The 19,834-nt window shown below is 42.9% G+C and overlaps 1 protein-coding gene across 6 annotated transcripts in view; it reads right to left on the bottom strand.

Annotated features, from left to right (window-relative positions):
* agrn (agrin) overlaps positions 1 to 19,834 on the bottom strand; it is a 250,779-nt gene that overhangs the window by 69,399 nt on the left and 161,546 nt on the right. For all 6 annotated transcript variants that reach the window (XM_034144791.1, XM_034144790.1, XM_034144789.1 and 3 more), the window contains 3 exons: positions 17,680 to 17,904; positions 14,405 to 14,611; positions 4,557 to 4,778 (listed from right to left, as the gene is read on the bottom strand). In XM_034144791.1, coding sequence (XP_034000682.1) covers positions 4,557 to 4,778; positions 14,405 to 14,611; positions 17,680 to 17,904 — 654 coding nt within the window. The remainder of the gene's footprint in view (positions 1 to 4,556; positions 4,779 to 14,404; positions 14,612 to 17,679; positions 17,905 to 19,834) is intronic.

A 19,834-nucleotide genomic window follows, 5' to 3' on the forward strand; every position in this document is an offset into this window, starting at 1 on the left:
ATATCCCGCCCCTTAGCCTATCATGTACAATGTGTTGGAACGCTAGCCAATAGCAGGGCGAGTGTTACGGACTGATTTAACTATGTCACGGAAGTAAACAAAGGACTACTATCGGTCACTCCTTGATGATAGGATAACACAAAGATGCTGTATATGTGACCCGCTCTATCGAAATCAGTCGGAAGTCGCTCATTTCATTTCAAAATAAACGTGGATTTGCGTAAAAAAATAGTTTTTCGGGGTTCGGGTGTTTTGTTTGATTTGAAATAAACAAAGTCTTGGCTTTCAGAATATGAAACTTTTATTTCCAAAATCACACGATAAATGCATTTTTGAAGCTTGTAAAGGGAAGATGACAGCTCTCACTCGCCACTCTGCTGTTCCGCAGCGCAGCTCCCCTCCCTCCGGCTGAAATTATGAATGTAAGGCGTATAGTAATCATATATAACACGGCAGGGTCCGTTACAGTTTGTTTTCATCTGATTTCAAATAAACAAAGTCTTGGCTTTCAGAATATTAAACTTTTTCGGCAAATTTAGATGATAAATACAACTTTGAAGCTTGTAACGGCATAATTACAAGCGGAGAACGGAGTAACTTGACGTCACAGCAGGCATAACAACAGCCGGTGTTTCTCGTGAGTGTTTTCCCCGGGAAACAAACACAATATACACAAACGCAAAAATACACACACACACACACTCGCGAGCTTCCCCCAGACCTGTAATCCAAATGAAAATATTTTCCCTCCGGACTATTTTGATCATTTGCTCCGCTAATAATCAATCAGATCGATGGATCCAGAGAAGAGGAAACTTTAAAGGCCTTTTTCTCAAAATGATGACTCGGTGACAGTCATTATATAATGTGACATATTTTGCTTAATATTTGGAGTACAAAAACAATCCTGATATCATTTGAAAGCTAGGAATCTCCTCTCTCCAACAGTGTATACAACTCAAAATGTGTCTTCGGGCGACTGATTTCGATGGAGCAGGTCACATATTAACATCAATTATCTTTTTACGTCATCAATCTTCTCCGTATTTCCATATTTCTTGCCTTGTCAAACTTTTGATAGAATTTAGATAGAGTCCCCTTGACGTCCCCTTGACAAAAAGTTGCTATTGTTTGTTGTTGCTTTGTGACAGCTTGTGTTAGCACTGCTCTTGGAAGTGAGAGAGAGAAATACTGGCAGGTTGATATAAAAAGAGGCATTGAAGGCATAAAGGATTGAGTCATTGAGGTGAAAAAAACAAAACAAAGACCCTCCAGCTTTGCAGCGTTTTGTTGATATCCCTCACTGGGGAACAACCTGAAATTGCGGCTGAGGGGGTCTGGGCGGAGAGTTTACTCTGCATTAAGCAGAAAGGAGTAAGCTGGTTTGTGTTTTGAAGGATTCTGAACATGCCCGGGTGATAACAACACCCCTGTCGATGCCTGCCCGGCCACTACACTATTAACTCTGCCCCCCCACTTGCTCTGCTTGTCTTTATCTTATTTACCTCAGTCTCCCTGCATTTATTACTTTCCCCTCCCTCTTTCCTAGCCGCTCTCATGCTGCTGTTATAACCTATATTTCTTACTCAATGGTGTATATCATTTCAAACACCTGTGGGAGAAAAAAGGGGTGAATTTGTTGCCTCCGCCCTCATCTGTTTGGGTAAAGCCGTATGAATGGACCCTTTTTTCAAGGCGTCTGATATCCAGCTGAGGGGGTCTATTAACCGGGCCTGCCCATGTTACAAGGTCGCCCCTCCACTAAAATGCAAGAGGAGGAAAGAATCTGAGAATAATAAGTAATCTCACTCATATTGCTATCGGGTTAGCACCTGAGCCATATAGATAACCGCTATTTTTCCAGCTCGCAGCGAAGGAAATGAAATGACGGCTTTGTCCATGAGGAGCTGTGGAAAGCTACACACACATATACACACATTTAAGCACACATGCCAAGTCAGGGCATGTGTGCTCAGGGCACCTCTAACCTCCTAAACCCTTACTGCCTTCACCTGCCTTCCTTAAGCCCCTAATTTTGGGTTTGGAAGCTAAATAAATGCGTTTGGATGAAAGTAACAAAACAAGTTATACAAATAAAACCATTTTGATGTCTATTTTAATAAATATGAAGTGAAAAGACCTAATTAATGTTGCAGAATTAGAAAATAAGACGTATCATTATTGAAAACAAGGAGAAATCAAAGTGAAAAACCTAGAAAATGCCAATTATAAGGGACGAAGTTACTCAAAAACCTGTTTGCCACATTATTCCGTTGCTCATGACTTCAACTTTAAATTCAGATGCTTCACAGCACCTGAAGGCGGCATATGCTCCTTCCCTTTCTCTCCCTTTCTGCTCCATAAACATGTATAGTATATTACTTGGGGGAATAGCCTGCGATAATTAGGTGAGATAATAGCTTAAGTCAGTCAGTTGTTATGGTGCTGAATGAGGCCCAGTAAAGCTGTGCAAACAGCCCAGAAATAACCCCCATTATCATTGCCATCATTCCTCGGCTGGCTCGCGCCTGGCAAGCCAATGCCTCAGCGTTTTTATGGCACCATTGCGCTGACACAGGCCTGCTTCCTATGGGAGCCAAGAACCATCAATAGTGCTGGATAACAGACATTCCCCCCCGCTCCGCCAGCTTGCTCTGCTTCCCGCTTTTTAAAATAAAGACTATTCATTACTGCCGTGGGACCAGCGGCCGACAGACCTGCCGTCTACCTGCGCGGCAGCGCACCAAATTGAGTCTGCCCACCGACCAAACACTGCTCTCGCTCCATTTCCTGTTGGCATACATCCTTGCGCTGGATTTCAATTTAGTGGATGCTGGTAGGGGAAGATGACAGATGCAACATGCGGGCAGGCAGAGAGGGAGCGCAGGGGGGGTTCCAAAAACTAACCCTGTCATCTTCTCAGAACAGAGACTCAAAACACTATTCATTTAAAATAACACACTAGCCTGGATAAACAAACTCGACCTATAAACCGCACATTTGAGGACAAACCTGAAGAGTGCGATTTTATATCAGACTAAGTTATGATCATTCAGCTAACTGCTTAGCTCCTAAGCAAGCATAACACCGCAGAGGGCGACACATTTTTATAGTTATGGTCTTCAAAATATGCAGGAAGAAAAAAAAGGCTACTAAAACAGTGAATGAGGTAGCATAGAGAGTCCGGCCAAGGGGCTAATAACCGCTGTGCTTCTGCCCAGTGTGTGTGAAAAGCAAAGGGCTGGATGGTAGACAAGGAAGAATACTCATTCACCAATTAGAGTCCATTGGAAAACTGGCCTTCTACAATGGCATTAAGCCATCAAGAGTTTTTTCTAAGTGGGTCTACCAAGCTGTAAGAAATCTGCCCGCATGGCTGTGTGCCTGCATAGTGGATCTGAAGATATTCTTTACCAGCTCTGCTGTGGCTGGTGTGCTAATGACTCTCTGATACTCCGACATTGCGAGACAAAGCCAAGTGCCTCATGTAGCCAACGTGGATAAGTACGGTTGGTATTCTCTTTCAGCAGGAGTAAAGTGCATCTTTACTTAAAGGTCAAAACAGGCAAATCGGAGTGTTGTTGTTGTTGTTGTTGTTGTTATGGAAGGGCTGGAGAAGAGCAGGAGGAGAGAGATGAAGAGTAATGGACCACGGATAAGAGATGCCTTAATGCGAGAAACTACAGGTTTTTCTACACTGGTCGATTTCAAAAGTTTGGGCTATTCTGCTTCATGTGGAAAGATAAAATGAAGGTGTTTATTATACAAACATTGTCTAGCTATGACTTTAAATCTCTACATAATTCACGAAAAAGCAATGCCTTATTCGTATTTTTAAGAAACATTTTTTATACAAAAAGTTTCAAAAACACAAATCTTTGAATACCGTTTCTCAATTTTCTTTGTTTTGTTTATTGTGTTTCATTCATAGCCAGACCTATATAACATCTACATACTTTTTGTAATGGCTTTTGACATAATTTGTATTTATGGGGTGATACAAAAAGATATCCTTCACTTCTTCAGTGAAGACCTTTGACTATAACTTGTCAACAAAATAAAACAATAACCAGTTTTTTTCCAATTTTCAGATTTCTGTACTGCGAATCTATGCAAATTAGTACAAACTTATTTAAACATGTAAACATAAAATGTCAAACTAAATTGAAACTTGTAATTCTAAAAATAATTGCCTTGGTGTGTGTAATCAACAGGGGGAGTTTCATGGTGATATCTATTACATATGTTCCCTATTCACCTGTAGTATTGAGAGACTTAAAGCTGTATGATGAACTGTTTTGACTTTGTTGGATATGAAAGGGAAGCCCTGAGGGGGTCACCATGATTATAATTCCATATATGTTCATTGTTAATGTCTTAGCAATATAATTCTGCCTGTGGGTAATGTAGCACCATTAATTAATTTGATCCTAATTATATTCCACAAGGAGACATCTTTCCCTACCTGTGAGCTATAATTCACAGTTTCATAGTGATTCAATGAGTGGACGGTGAATTACTGTGTAATGTAATGTGACTGTGGTGCGGCTACTCACCACAGGGTCCTTTGTGCTGGATGTGAATGGCCTTCTGCAGGGCGCAACCCATCGCTCTCATTTCACAGGGGCTCCCATAGCTGTGGCCGTCGGATCCGCACACAGGGTCCGATGTTTGCGGGCAGGCCTCGGGGCACTCGCACACCGGCTCGCCGTTTTCAACCACGCACACCGCCCCGTGATCACACACCTTATTCAGGCAGGGGCTCGGTATGCTGAGATCTGAAGGCCGAAGGCATAGAGAGCAGAGTTAGAGGAGGGGGATATTGGACTGGGTTGATGGGAAGCGGGGAGAATACATGGTAGAGGTTGGAGAGAGGTCTGGGACTGGAAAGGGCAAAGGTCACAGGGAGGTGTGTTAGAGCGTAGCTACACGGGGAACTGCAGGTTGGTTGTTAGAAAGGGAGGTATAGGCGATATGATGTAATATGCAGTACGTCTGTGTTTCTGTGACACCTCTGCTTCCTATGTCATTTCCACACCTTTGTGACTACCCTGATGTATCCTGAATCTTTAAAGAATCCGATGGCACAAGGGAAGAGGATAAAAAAAGCTAGCCCTGTAGCACAACTGAGATGAAACAGCCTACGAACAATGGCTGCACGTTTCCTTTTTTTGGGGGGCAATAAACGCCCGGATTAATTGACGTTCCCAATGTGCCCCTTCAAAGAAAGCCATTTGCATCTCAGTGAGAGCCACCGCTTCAGCCAAAGCTGCTTGAACTGACACGGAGGAGCGGGAAAAAGAGGGTGTGTGAGAGAAAGTGCAGAGGAAAAGAAAAGAAGAGTAGAAGAGAAGAAAGAGCCCTCTGCTTAATAATTCACAAAAGGCAAGCTCCTGGGCTGAGGCAGATATGAAATGTGAACATCACAGAGAGGTGTCTGCTTCAGTCTCTCCCTCTCACGCACAAGCTCCAGCAGGACTTCATTAAAACCAGGACTGGGTTTTGCACCTATGATTCTCGGTGGTGGGAAAATGGGTGTCGGCTTGGCTGATATAACTTGGCATGATCAGGAGAGAGTGGAGAAAAAGGCTACAAAGAACTCTTTGATCATGGCCTACCGTCCTGACACAATCAATTCTTTAAAGCTTCATGTGTCAATAACAAATATTATGTGGCGTTGTGGTGCTTGGGTTGATGGTTAAAGTCTGAGCCTTGCGTCAGGACGGTATACACTCTGGTATCAAGAGTAAGCAAGAGACGATAAGCGGAGTCCAATGCAATTTTCATTTGGGAAGCTTCACGCATGAGGGGCGGATCACTCAGCTAAATGTGGTGTGTCTGCAGATTGGTGGAAAAAGCAGAGGAAGGCATCAAATCATTTCTGATGAGAAGTGCTCAAAGAGGTGCATTTTAAACAGAATGTCAAGCAAACTTCCTCCTTTTCTGGTCTTTTATTTTAGCTTCTGTTAGAGGGGTTGGGGTTGCTGTCATGGAAACTGCCCCTTGTAATGACACCACCCATGGCTCCATCATTATTGCGACTATTATGGGATTAGATTGCATCACAGGGGGCAACTTGTCATGTTTTGGAGCCTCGTGATTAATTTATCAGCTCAGGATCGTTCAGTAGTAGCGCCTATGCTGGGGTAAATGATCAACGGAGGCCATTAAGTTGTTTTACGTTGATTGAAGCAATGGGATAGGTAATGCAATTGTTACCTGTTCAACTTAACTTTAAAACTTTACAACTGAGGTTTAGTGTAAAAAGGTTTGTATACTGAAGGTTATCCATAAGAAGCAATCTCGCTTGAAAAGTGAAGCCAAAATAGTGGTTGCAAAAATTATTCTATTCCTTTTTTCTAGAAGTCTATGAGAAAATGATCCAACTTATCACTTGATTAATTCACCCAGTGAACATTTCCCTAGTAAGTTTACAGTTTTAGTTTCTGGTTCCAAGGGTTTTTCGTTACAGGTTGATATTCATTTAGTTGATTAAGGTCTCATTAACAAATAATTATACTATAAAGCTGGGTATGTTTACATTTAAAGTATGCTTTCTTTAACACATGATTCTTTTTGGTCTTTGTTATTGCCAACATTTTTCTTACAACTTTAGACACTAACTTTGTCTGGAGGCAAGAGAAAACCAAGATGGCCGTCGTTTAGCACAGTTGGTGGAGCTGGTGACCCATGTACATGCGGACGACCCGGGTTTGAATCTGTCCTGGGACCATTTGATGCTCGTCATCCCCTCTGTCTCCCCCTTCCAATACTTTTATTTGAATAAAGGCACTTAGGTAGTCCAAAAACAACACCAAAGACCAAAGCGAAAGTCTACGCACCAATTGGTGACTACGCCCTCGTCATATATACAGTGTATGGTTTTCCATTATCTCCTACTATTTTTACTGCTAACTTTTGGCTTAACAAATATTTCTGGATGTCGAGCAAGGACCCCATTTTTCAAGCAAATCTTCCATACTTAGAAGGCGGAAAACATCTATTGTTTTGTGTTTGGATACCAAGCTGCTGTCTCTAAAGAGCTTGGAGGTGCTACACAAATATGTAAGCTTCTCAATGATGCTTAATTTGGCACAGCTTCAAAAACAATTGACTTCCCGTGATGTCTTTCTGACTCCTCACATATGTCTGAAAGTGTGTGTGTGTGTGTGTAACAGTCGTAAGCCTGTGATCCGGGCTTAACCGCGCAACCTTGGTCTGCATAAAAGTTCACCAGCCCACTTCCCAAGGACGGGCTCCTCAAACACAACTGCAGCCTCTGATAACGCCTTAGTCTCCTTTTCTCTTTGTTTCACACCCATAAAAAAGATGAAAGAAAATTCCCCTCCAAAACTAATTCTTTGTATCATCCTCTACCTCTGGGGGGAACCATTTCTGCCTGATTTATTAAGTGGAAAGGGTGTAAGAAAAAAAAGAAAGACATGACAATATTCCCCAAGTGTAACAATCTTATGACACAGTTAAAAAGCTGTCTTTCTCTTGGTTGCAAGCAGGAGCTTTGAAATGGCAGCCTGTCACAACTAAGGCTTGTGGGATGTTGTTCAGAAGCCTGTTCCAGCTCTTTCTCTCTCACTGGTTGCCTCCCAGACACTTAAATTCAATCTTCTTCATGCATGTATCAGTGTTCCTGTCAGCTAGGTCCAGAACAAACCAAGCTATTTTTATTTCTATGTGGGAATTAGCTTGACAGTTGAATGGGAACATCTGCAGTGCCAAACACGTGATAAGCCTGGTGGCCGAGGCATTGTTTTAGTGGCTGAGCAGGTGCAGTGAGTGGGCTGGGGAAAAGTCAGGAGCAAACTGTGAAAGAAATCATGAATATTTCTTTCTAATCAGGGCTTCTGCTGTGCGGCTGTGCACTACAGTATGATCCTGTACCATGAGGCTGGTGGAAGAGACTTTACATTCTGGATGGCACCTGAGTGTGTCTCCTTACTGCCTGCGGCTGTGTAACTTTTCTTTCTTAATTAGTGTGGTATTTGAATGGCACGGCCCTGCTTCAGGCCACGGAGGGGATTACTACAGGTTAGGCCATGCTACATCAACACGAGAGGTCTTGGATGAAAAAATTGAAAGGACATGTTCGTCCGATGTTGATATATGCCCTCCTGTCCAGTATCATTACCACCCTCTTAATGATGTTATCTGACTGGTAAAGCCACTTCTAAAGCTTAACAAATCCCCTGTAAGGTGGCCGTGATGGCACAGCACTGTCTGCCATTGCTGCAGTGAGCAGGCGCACTGTTAACCCCCTCCCCGTAACATGTCGCTGAAATGCTGGGAGATTATTTTGGCGAGAGCTTCCTCCCATCTCCGCTCAGCTCATACATATGTAAATTGGACTTTTCCCCCCTCGGGTCTGTGTGCAATTCCAAATCGCTGCCTGTTTTTTTTTTTGCGGGGCAGTGAATCGGTGTAATCCAGGTGATGCTTGTAGTAGCCAACTGGCAGGGAGAATCACCAACAACCTATTACAACGCGGGACTCCAATCTTCATCGTGCCCCGCCCTCTGTGATTTTCACCTGCAGGGCTTTGATCCGACTCCCTTTGCCTCCCTCATATTAAAAACATTTATGTATTATATTAGTCGAGGGGAAAGGGAGGTGCAGACAAAAGGCTATATTAGCATACAGCAAAAGGGATACCCGCGGGCTGTGTCTGTCTACTAGTGAACACTTATCACAGGCAGGAGGGGGGCTCTGTACATATCACAGATAGGAACACGCTGCTCTTCAAATATGGTGACAAGCAAAAAACTGCGAGGGGGAAAGAAGAAAGGCATGCTGGGATCCCTGATTTTTGTGACATGTATCCATCAGAGGTGAGATGACGTCTAAAAAGGAATCCAAAACGAGCGATATTATCCTCGAGGATTGTGACACAGGAAGTTTCAAATATGATTTCTCGATTTGATACAAAAGCAAACATAAGAGAAAATGAAAACGACTGTGCTTATTGCACGTTTAATTAAGTCTGGAGAGCTAGAGCAGAGGAAACAGGAAATGAAATCAAATAAATTGGCGGACTGTTTGGTTGATCACAGCCCAACGGCTGGTGACACCGACTACGCTTCGAGTCACTGACGGCACCCTGTTGACCCACAATCCTCGGAATTTCTGCTGGATGGCAGCCCGCAGCCCGCAGGCCGCAGTAAGTGGACCGGCGCTCCCTGGCTGCTGTCAATCCGGCTCCCTCGGCACTTGCTCTAATTAACTTGATTAGGAAAAACAGCACTAGTGATCTCAGGCTGACTCACATACCCGAGCCGCCGACTGTTTGTGAATCCAATCACTGCAGCCGACAGAGATGCTAATCAAATAAACATGCAAATAATAAAATATTCTTCATAGAGTTTTGACACCTAAGGTGACTGAATTTCCTTTCCCGCTTTGCAAAGCTCTTTGTCAATGACAATGTGTCTGCCGTTGAGTGATTTCGCGTTAACCTCCGAAGGCAACAGACGACACATTTCAAGCAACTCGCTCACACTTCCTTGAGTTAATTTTTCTTCTTCTGCGCTTGCAATCAAAAATGCACACTCAGCTGTGCACACAGAAAATGTCAAAAAAGCTGTGAAAAGAGATTTATTTACCCAGAAAAACTAGCCTCTTTCATTTGTTCTCACTTAGTTTACCTGACAATGTGTTCCTCTCTTACTGTGTGTTTCAGTGTTTTCTTAAAGAATTGTCCTCGTCTTAAAAGCCCAACTGCGGCTTGTATTTATGCTTCATGAACTACCAATTAAGAGACTCTCCACTTTCTATTCTGCTAACACCAGACGCGAGGCCAGTACGTCGACAGGCTCCAAGGAGTTGTGGTGAGCCACAGCTTCAATTGATTAAAAGTGCTACTGAATATGCCCTAAAATAGCCTGAAGGGGCAAATAAAGAAGAAAAAACACATTCTGGGAAAGAAGCAGGGAGTGATATAACTTGGGCCAAGACAAAGAAAACAAATGTTGTTGTTTTTTAGCCTAAAGAAGTTTTGAGTGAACAACTTTGCTTCTGAGTAAGTCGTTTGTGAATAACTCTCATATATTTGGCTGTTTTTTTACTGTTAGATCAGTTCACTCTCTTTTACTCTTTTACTTAAACACACACACTTACACAACCGGGTTAGGGACAACTCTTCACGGTGATTGAACCATGTCCTTTCAAAGCTTCATTACTCACGCTGCAGCTCCGAATATCTTTACATAAAGCTGCAGGCACTATATCTCTGGTCCAAGCAAAAGCACATTAAGCAGAGTACATTACACACAGGTGCAATGAGGAGTTGAGGACCCACTAAGCTATTTTGATCATTATTGGTGAAAGCACGGTATATGTGGACTACCTTCTGTCTTTTCCTGACAAATCATCAGCATTTTACAGCTTTAAAGCTGAAAATATAAGAATCCTTTTGATGAGCCTTGAAAGAACCAACCAAATAAGGAAGCAAGAAAAAAATAATTTGAGTCTTTGAAAACGTTAGCGTGCCAATGTACCACTATTGGTTGGTCCTCTAAATAGAAAACTGCACCAATATCCAACCCTGCACGCACACTTCCATGTTTATTTCGTGCTGCTGCCGTGCTGTGCTGACATCATACAAGTAAGGGAGAATAAAAAAAACTTTGAGTTTTACTTAAGCTTAAAATGTTCTGTATGATGAAACATGATGAAATAAAGCCCAGAGTAGAAAGGAATCACAACTGTTGATTTGGATGCCAAACCAGCTGCCTCTTTGGTGATGAAATATATTTTCTTTCTTAAGTGTCACAGCACTTAAGATTCAAGGTCACGGACCGGTCCACTCTCCTTCCTGGCACCCGGGTCTGGAAAATCCTTCACATGCTCAAGTCTTCTCGGACTTCTCGAAAAGATTTGTGACTCCGCCTGGATGTAAGTTAATCAGCTAAAAGCCATGCATCTCAATCTGTAAATTGACCAGCTTTAGATATCAATCAAATAGTTCCGGGGATGACAGCAGTCGGGAAATATAGACATGTGTTGCATGACCGTTCTTTGTGGAGGCGAGGGTTGACATGGGAGGGGGGAGGGGCGGTTGATATTAGGGCGCTGTCAACCACATGAAAGTAGATTTACGACGGTGCCAGAACTGGAGAATTTCATCCGTTTGACAGCTGACAGGGCGATCGATCACCCGGCCCCGACGCACCACTCAGCCAATGAAACAAGGAGGGGGATCGTTATTTATCAAATAATGATAATTTAATATATCAAACTCTTCCTTTGCAGATGCATGAAAGTTTGCCTGAAGCCTTCAAATTCTGTGCGCCACGATCACACAGCGAGCATTGTGGAGGCTTCTTTTGACACTGCCAGTCACTGTCAGAGTACAAGCACAATAGAGCACAATAGAGCACAATAGAAGTGTGTGTGTGTCTCACATTGTATACAGTGTGTGATCAGAGTGGGCTATTGATCCATCTCTGACAAGGCAGGCTTTTCAGAAGATAGAAAGACGCACCGAACACAAATTCTCATATTGCATTCATCCGTTTTTGGAAAGTGCTTTTTTTATGTCTCTGTAACATTGACTTAATCCTTCTAATAGTGTGTTTACTTATTAAATGAAAATACACAAATGTGTGCCATGAAGCGCTATTTACGGCCTGTATTTATTCTCCATTAATGTATTTGCGTGACACTGTGGCGAAAGCCTATCAACGTCTGGTTCGCCGGACTTTCTTGAATCAATCTTAAATAGAGGGAAAAAGCCGTTAAAGATGTCTTGTATGTTTTAAATGCCAGTGAGTTTTTATATTTGTAGTCAATCATGCTGCTCTCATTTTATGACTAATTTAACTGACATTCTTTTATGTTTTGATGAACTCTTTCAAAAAATTAAACAATTAACAATTGGTTTGCTTGTTCTCTTGCTGACAGCCCCCAAAAAGCATGAATTCAGACTTTTTTTTAATACAATTTGGCATCAAAATGTAGTTATTACGGCATTCTTTTGATGCGTTAATTGCAATTAAATCACAACAAAATCTGATTGCTTTGGCTCGTACCGCTGTAGTTAACCAGATTAATTCAGCTGCGCGAAGATTCGAGAAGAAGAGCCTAAAAATCCTTTTGCGTTAAGTGTGATAAAACACTGACAGTAAGAAACATAGAAAGATCGGGGACGGAGAAAGAAGACGGAAAGAAAGTAAGAAAGAAAGTTCTAACATGTGCATGGACAAACACACACATGCCTGCATATCATCTGTCTGACTAAACCAACAGTCTCTGTGGGCACCTACGCTCGCCTCTTTTGATGTTTAATTAAAACTGAATAGAGGGAGGGGGGCGTTTGTGGCGCTGTGTTTTGAAAAACTATGCAAATGTCAATAAAAATGCATTAAAGAAACATACAACCAGTCGCTGACGGCTGCGATGCGCAAGGGAAGGGAGGAAGGATGAAGAGAGAGAAGGCATGTAAAATAACTAAATAACTGAGGGAGGAAGGGGAGGCTGAAACACCACTTGGCAGAAATAATGAAACTGAGCAAAACACATAAGAGCTCGCACTGCCGGTTCCCCGTATTTAATTTATGCACAGCGCAGATGGACAAATAATGCTAATGAGAGCTGGAGCCTCCCGATGCTGACAACTGGAGATAACTTTGGTATTCAGCTCCACCCTGACGCCTGGGGGACAGACACGTCTCTCTCTGGTTTTATCACAACAACAATGGCAGTGTGGAGGGACACTCTGGACAAAATAACACACCGTGTCTGCTGTGTGGATTTGTTGGTTGAGGTATTATGTATGACACCAAGCAGCACAAGCTTCGGGTTTATCATGCATGCTGGGGTATGGGGTTATGATGGGAAACAAACAAAAACGGTTCTAATTCAGGAGATGGTTCAAATACTACAAGATCAGCCGTCAAAACTCACTTATTAAGAGGTGCTAACGTGAAGGTACACCCAATTCAAAGGCATAGATTACTGTCAAAGCTCTTGTTACTTGTTGCTAGATGTTACTTTTCTCAGGAAGGAAGATCAGAATGAATGTAAAAAATGAATAAATCATCATTAATTCTAAGTTAGAAAAAGTTAGTTAGAGGTTTGACTGTTATATGAATACATAGAGTACAGTTTAGGTGCGAAAAGTGTGAAACCTGCAAATGATGTCACAGGAAATTTGACAACTGTTTTTCAAATGTTATCATTTCTGTCAAGTCAACACATCTGTTCAAGCCTGTTCAACTCCCGAATGGATACCTACCAATAGTTGTTTACAATTTTAATTAAAGAATGGCCTAATTAAGTTTACCCACGATTTTTCACATTTAATGCTAATGTTTTAAAAATGATTTTGCTTTGGCTAAATTGTTTTGAATCATAACTCAAACCTTAAAGAAGCAGAAATAAGGGATTCCAACCTAACCCTAGCATTAGAAGGAATGCAGTCAAACTACAACCATAGTGATGGTTTTAATCTCAGAACTGGCAAAAAAATATGGATATGTTTGCATTCATTGGCCAGGTGCAAGTTTTATGAGGTGATGGTGAGAGGGGTTGTGAGGTTTAGAGCTTGCATGCATTTCTCTGCATGCATAAAAACAGGAGTCAGATGTGAGCGGTGTTAAGGCAGGTAGGAACAGGAGGAGGTTGTTTTTGTTGACAGGAAATAAAGCACAGAGAGCAGGGACAGAGGAAGACTTCTCCAACCTCACGGATCACATCTTTTCAGCGGGGTAAACAGACGGAAAGGACATTGATGACACAAAGAGACAGAAGGAGCGAGAGGAAAAAGACAGCTGTACAAGACCCCTGCTGTTAGGTCCTTTGGGAGCGAGGGGGAGGGCTTCACCCCTCAGAATCCACCTGATGAGGTCGCCCACTGGGTGACCCCACTTTCCACCTGCAGCCAGACAGCCAGGAGGACGACCACAGGGACAAAGACAGACAGACAGACTGAGTGACGCACTGAAACAAGAAAGAATAGCTTTTTTATATACAAGAATAAGCAACACACAAGAGACAAAGACAGAAGAGGAGGGAGGGGAAAATACGACAAAAGCCACCGAAGTGGAAGACTTGCACTGGTGAAGGAGTAGAAAACAGAGAGAGTGAATGAATGAAACATGAAGGTGGCGTTTCATTTAGTTTGAGATGGAGGGATGGAGCGTGACAGGGATGAGGAGATGGATGGGAGGTGGAGGAGTGAAGGCACCGGGTTTTTTTTGTAAGGAAGGCACACAGTCGGCTTGAGTTTCCCCAACAAACCCCCCTTCTTCAAAGAGCATCACTGAACCATTTCTCAGTAAAGCACAGACATACAAACAGTTGGCCTAGAAGATAAAGAAGGGGAAAACACACATTGAATATGCATTCAAAGTAAGCAGGGAGAGTTCCTTTCTCTTCCTCCGGCTCCACTCACCACAGGGCCCCTGGTGCTTGATGGAGATGAGGGTCTTGCTCAGACACTCGGTCTTGCGTCGCATGCAGTCGTTGGTGTAGCTCTGGCCGTCCTTGCCGCACACGGGCTTGTAGGTTCCGTCGCACTCGATGGGGTCGCAGGAGCAGCGGGCGTTCAGCTGCTCCACCAGACACACGGCGTTGAAGAGACACTCCTCCTGACAGTCATCTGGAAGAAGGAGACGGGGAGAAAGGCAAGGCAAGTTTATTTATATAGCACCTTTCAACACAAGGCAATTCAAAATGCTTCAGAGAAATGAAAGACAAAAAGGGAATTTATATAGAATTTGTGGATTGTCCAAATGGTAAATGGACTAGATTTACATAGTGTTTTTTTGTTTGTCTTTGTGACACCCCAAATTGCTTTTAAATGTACAAGTCAGCCTTCACCCGTTCATTCCTAGAGAGGCAGATGCTTCCATAAAAGTCGCCACCTGCTCTAACCCTAACCCTAACCTTCACACATGAGTCCATTCCATTAGGAGCAGGTTGGGGAGATGTATCTTGCCCAAGGACACATTCACATGTTGACTTCAGGGGAATCGGGATTGAACCCCTGACCTTCCGATTGGAGGATAACCATTTACCTCCTGAGCCAGAGACTATATGGATTTCTCTTTTGCAGACCAATCGGCAAACTTGAATGGAAGCATTTGTTATTGTAACATTTTGCCACTAAAGACTGTCAGGTTCTCTTTTATTGTCAGACGTCTTTAAACATTTTTAAGAGTTGGTTTCCAGTGATTATTTAGGTAAAAGTATGACAGGCTGATTACTATTGAGGAAAGGACAACAGAAGAACTCTGCAAGCGTAAACAAATATTTCAAACTAGAAAACTAGGAGTCTGATAACGGGCACATTTTGATTTCCATTCAAACAGTAATTACATGTTAGGGTGGACTGATGCCGTTGGTACGGGTAAAAGCTTTTCTTTCAGCAGCAGAAAGGCGGTTTAACAACTCACCAAAAATGATTATATGTTACCATGATTGAGTTAGTTGTAGTGTATTAGTGGTTTTAAGAATAATTAGGGACTGTTCACAACTAAAGAAAACAACAAAAATCAATGTTATTATATTTTAATAGAAGAAGTAATAACACATTTAGACAGATCAGACAAATTAGGTTTAAGAGCTGGCTGGTGTACGGATAGGGTTAGGGTTACGTCTCTTTATTACTTTATGTGAGTATTTGCCTGGTTATTGTAGCGGTCCATTTGTTGTTGTCTTAGAAATCTTTCATGTTGTATTTGCTGAACTTGAGGTCAATTCTCTGGAGAGTAATGATTGCTCTTACCGAACAAGACTTTGGAGGATGAACCTTTTAGATGTTATTTGAAAGTAATAGTTAGCAGTAGTTCCTCTTCAGGATAGTGTGTACTACATTTAAGAAAAGTTTCTTAACTTTTGGGACAAAGAAATCCCACTTTGTAATTGTTAAGCCATGATAAGTATCACGTTTGCCATGCTCCCAAACTTAAATGAAAAAAGTTCCCCAAAAACTTTATTAAATTAGAAACCTCAAAGGAATTAAATATTTTTTAGGGTCAAGTTAAAGTCTAAACTATTATATTCATTACATTTTGACTCGCTAAGCAGAAATCTACAGTATAAATTGGGAAGAAAGAAAGGAAAACTGCTAATGTGCGACGGCAAATTTGCCATTGAAGTGAACAAATCCAATTTGAAGCAGGCCTCTGTTCTGGAGGCGCCCACTAGGCTTGGAATGTATTTCATTCCTGATCAGTGGATCAAATTTGTACAGCAATTCAATTCCTTCTTCTGCTTTCTTTAAAAGCCTGTCATGCCACACTTAATTACATCGCCGCTGTATCTGAGCGAGAGGGCTACAAGGATGTGTAATGTCATGGTTATAAGTCGAAATGGCAATTTTCATTACGACACCAATTTGTAATTTGCTTTGGGATATGATTTCATGGATCTCTGTTTTAAATTGAATTATTCTTTCATTTGAAAGAGGCAGAGAAGAAATGAAAAAAATAAAAGAGATCATCCATTTGCTCAAGAACATAAAGTCAGACTGGGAATTTGTGCGATTTTAATCCCCCCGCTCCTCCATCAGTCTGTCAAGCTGAGCGGACAGGAAGAGTTGTGTGTGTTTAAGAAGTGTGTGTCAGACTTCTTTGTTGACTGTACCACAGGGGGTCATGCAGCGACCTATTCTGGTCTTTGGTGTTGTCAGGGGGTCTCAGGACATGACTGAATCAACACAACTGTAGGTTTATCGGGCCCCCAGCCGACAACACAGCGGGGAAAAATTGGATTTCCTCCGATGGTTATCAGATGTACAGTAAAAGCTGACAGGTCTGTGTTGACAGAGGCTTAAACCCCCTGTTCTAATAGCACAGATAACAACCCTGCAGCCTCTTGTCTGGCCAGAGGAGGCTACTGCTGGCATGGATACAGAACGGACTCCAAGACCCCGGAGTCATTTATCTCTGTGCCGAGCAGCGGGACGCAGTTACACAGTCAACTACAGTACACCTGATCAAATATTAGAAAAAAGTCATGTGTATTGGACATATCACCATGGGTTGCAAATGTTTTGTGACTGTTTTGCCTCCTGCATACTCAAACCCATACATACAGTTTTCTGATTTCTGTTCAGTAGACCCATGTCGTGCATTTGGAAGCAAATATCTTAAGAATATATGACATTGTTGGGGTGTTCTTAAGTTGAGTCTTCAGATGTGTTGTCTCCAGAGCACTGTAGATGAATTAAAGGGGCCCTTATATGCTTTTCCGGTTCATGTTTGGGACTTTGTTGACTGTTTACATGCACAGACACCTACAAACTACAGGAAAGGGAAAACCCCCCAAAAACACAAGGCTTGGGCATTCTTTATGAAAATTAGAACAATAGCCAATTGCTGGTGGATCAGTTGGTTATAAAAGGTTACATTTCAGAAAGGATAGTTTGAGTTGCTAGATTGTGTAAAGTATTGAGCTGATTTAGCTCAAGTCATAGCTATCATAACAACGCAAAGTAAGGGTGAAACCATAAATGGCTTGACTAACAGTGGGACGTAAAAATAAAAAGCCTGCATTGGAGTTACGAGTGTGTGACTTTCCCTTACTTCCTTTTATGTCTACCCACTAGCAGACTTGTTTTCTTCTTCCCTCAGCTCCACAATAACCGTGCTTTATGATGGAGCAAGATTCTGAAAAGTTCTAAATTGAAGCATCCCAGTTGACTTTCAAACAAACTGCCCTTACCCTGCCTTCTGCATTTCCCATTGTGGATCTTCTTGACCTTGATGCCTTTCCGCCTGCCGGTTGCTTCCATGGCGCACTCGCTGGGGTATGTATGTCCGTCACTGGCACACAGAGGCTCGCCCCCCGGGGGGCACGACTCCGGCAGGGGAGAGAAGATGGACTGGCGGGTGATGCTCTCCACCCGGCACTGCGTGGTCAGACTGTTCTCATTGTCTTTACATGGGTCTGTGGAGAGAAACACCTTCATGAAGCCAGGAACGTCAAACACTTTTATCATGGATTACATTTCAAAATCTATTCTTGTTAATTAGACCCTGTGGGATTGAAAAAGAGAGCTTTAATCAAAGAACATATCAGTCAATCTTTGTTCCTCTGTAAAAAACAGTACAGCAATTACTTGGCAGGAGAAAAAAAAACATTAGAATATATCAGGATGTGGTCAGGTCCTTTTTTTTAAATGCCAGTAAACAACAAAACGGTTGGAAGCATTAACTTTTGTTTGCATAGTAAATTGAAAAAAGAAGAGACGAGAAAAGACAAGGAAAGGGAAGAGCAGACATGACCCTCCATCACTGTGGCTCCACAGATACTATCAGGGGCTATCAAGGATGTAAAGTTGAGACAAGGAAATGGATGAAGAAACGGTGCTTCGATTTGCTCCCTGGCACCAGGGGACTGTCGGCTTGGCACGTTGGCCGTATCAGCCGTGATCATAATGGAATTGGTTTGTGGATGTGAGGGACGGGACGGGACGGGGGGGAGTGACTTCATGTTATAGGAGCTTTATCCTGCCCGCCACGCATTTCAGCATGTAGGAAGACAAAGGATTTATGTAGCACCGTCACTTATCGAATCGCTGCCAAGCTGCCGGCGACTTATTCAAAACGCACCGAGGATGAAACACCCTATCGTCGGGAAAGGACAACACAAAGAGAGAATAAGGGGGAATGGTTTCCAAAGACCTCTGGCAGGGATGCAAGGAGCAACAATGCGGAGACACAAAAAGGGAGTTTGGCGGCGGAAGGGCTCGGAGGCCGGAGTGAGCGCTCGGCTCTGGCCAGGCCTGGGATTGTCTTCTATCAGCACAATGCAAAGGCTTGCAGGGACTAGTAACCAAGCAAACAGGGTTTTTTTGTATTTATCGTAATGCATGCAGGGTCTCGGCATGACGCAGTGCCTCATCCGCCAGCCAGGCTATTATCTGAGAGAAAGACCATTACCTCCCATAAAGTGAGAAGAACAGCTTCCAGGATCCATGCTTTAGTCTAGCTGAGCAAGTAGGGTAATTACAAAAAGAATGGCCTGTTTGCTGCAAAGACTAGCCGTGCGTATAAATCAAACGCCTTTGTCCAGCTAGGGCTAGCGACTTGAAATAGCAGAGGCTTTAGATGAAATGGCTGCAGGGAGATTTAGAGGACCATAAGGGCCGATTTGTCCCCCAAGCCCTGGCCTTCCCCAGGGAGGTTGGGCCAACTCAGGTCACTTTGGCCGACTCCGGCTGGATTTATACGAGCAACCTTAGGCTGGCGGACCTGCACATCCATCTCTCTTTCCCCAGCATGCTTCTCTGTCTCCCGGAGGCTCAGGCTGCTGAGAGACAGAGCTGCTGTCTGCTTCTCTTTCCCTCCATCTGGCTTCAAACAAACAAACAAAACCTCAAAGTTGAGCGCCTCGGGAGTAAACAACTATCGCCTGATGATAACAAGGATGAGCAAAAAAAAGAAAGAAAGCCGGGCCCCGACGATAACGACAGCGGCGAAGACCTACTTAGAGAAAACAACAATTCGCACCGCAGGAGTACCTTTGTGAAGCAAAGCAACCTGAATGAAAAATGAGAATTAGCAAAGGCGTGCCGTAAGTAAGGGGGGTTTGTGGAGGAGAAACAAGACAAAAAGCCAGAGGTAGCACACAGAGAAGAAAAGGAGAAGAGAATCTTGGAGAAAGAAAAGTAGTGATTCCTGTCATTTATCAAGAAAAAGTGCCCCAAAAAATGAGCATCCAGCAGCTCAATGTGAGGAATCTCTGCTTTTCACTTGTTTGTCATCATTATCTCTGCAAGGTGTAAGCCTGTAGGGAGATCATGGTAAGTGTGAGTGTGTGTGTGTGTGTGTGTGTGTGTGAGTGAGTGAGTGAGTGAGTGAGTGAGTGAGTGAGT

This window comes from Trematomus bernacchii, unplaced genomic scaffold (assembly GCF_902827165.1).
Source record: "Trematomus bernacchii unplaced genomic scaffold, fTreBer1.1, whole genome shotgun sequence".
Lineage (NCBI taxonomy): Eukaryota > Metazoa > Chordata > Actinopteri > Perciformes > Nototheniidae > Trematomus > Trematomus bernacchii.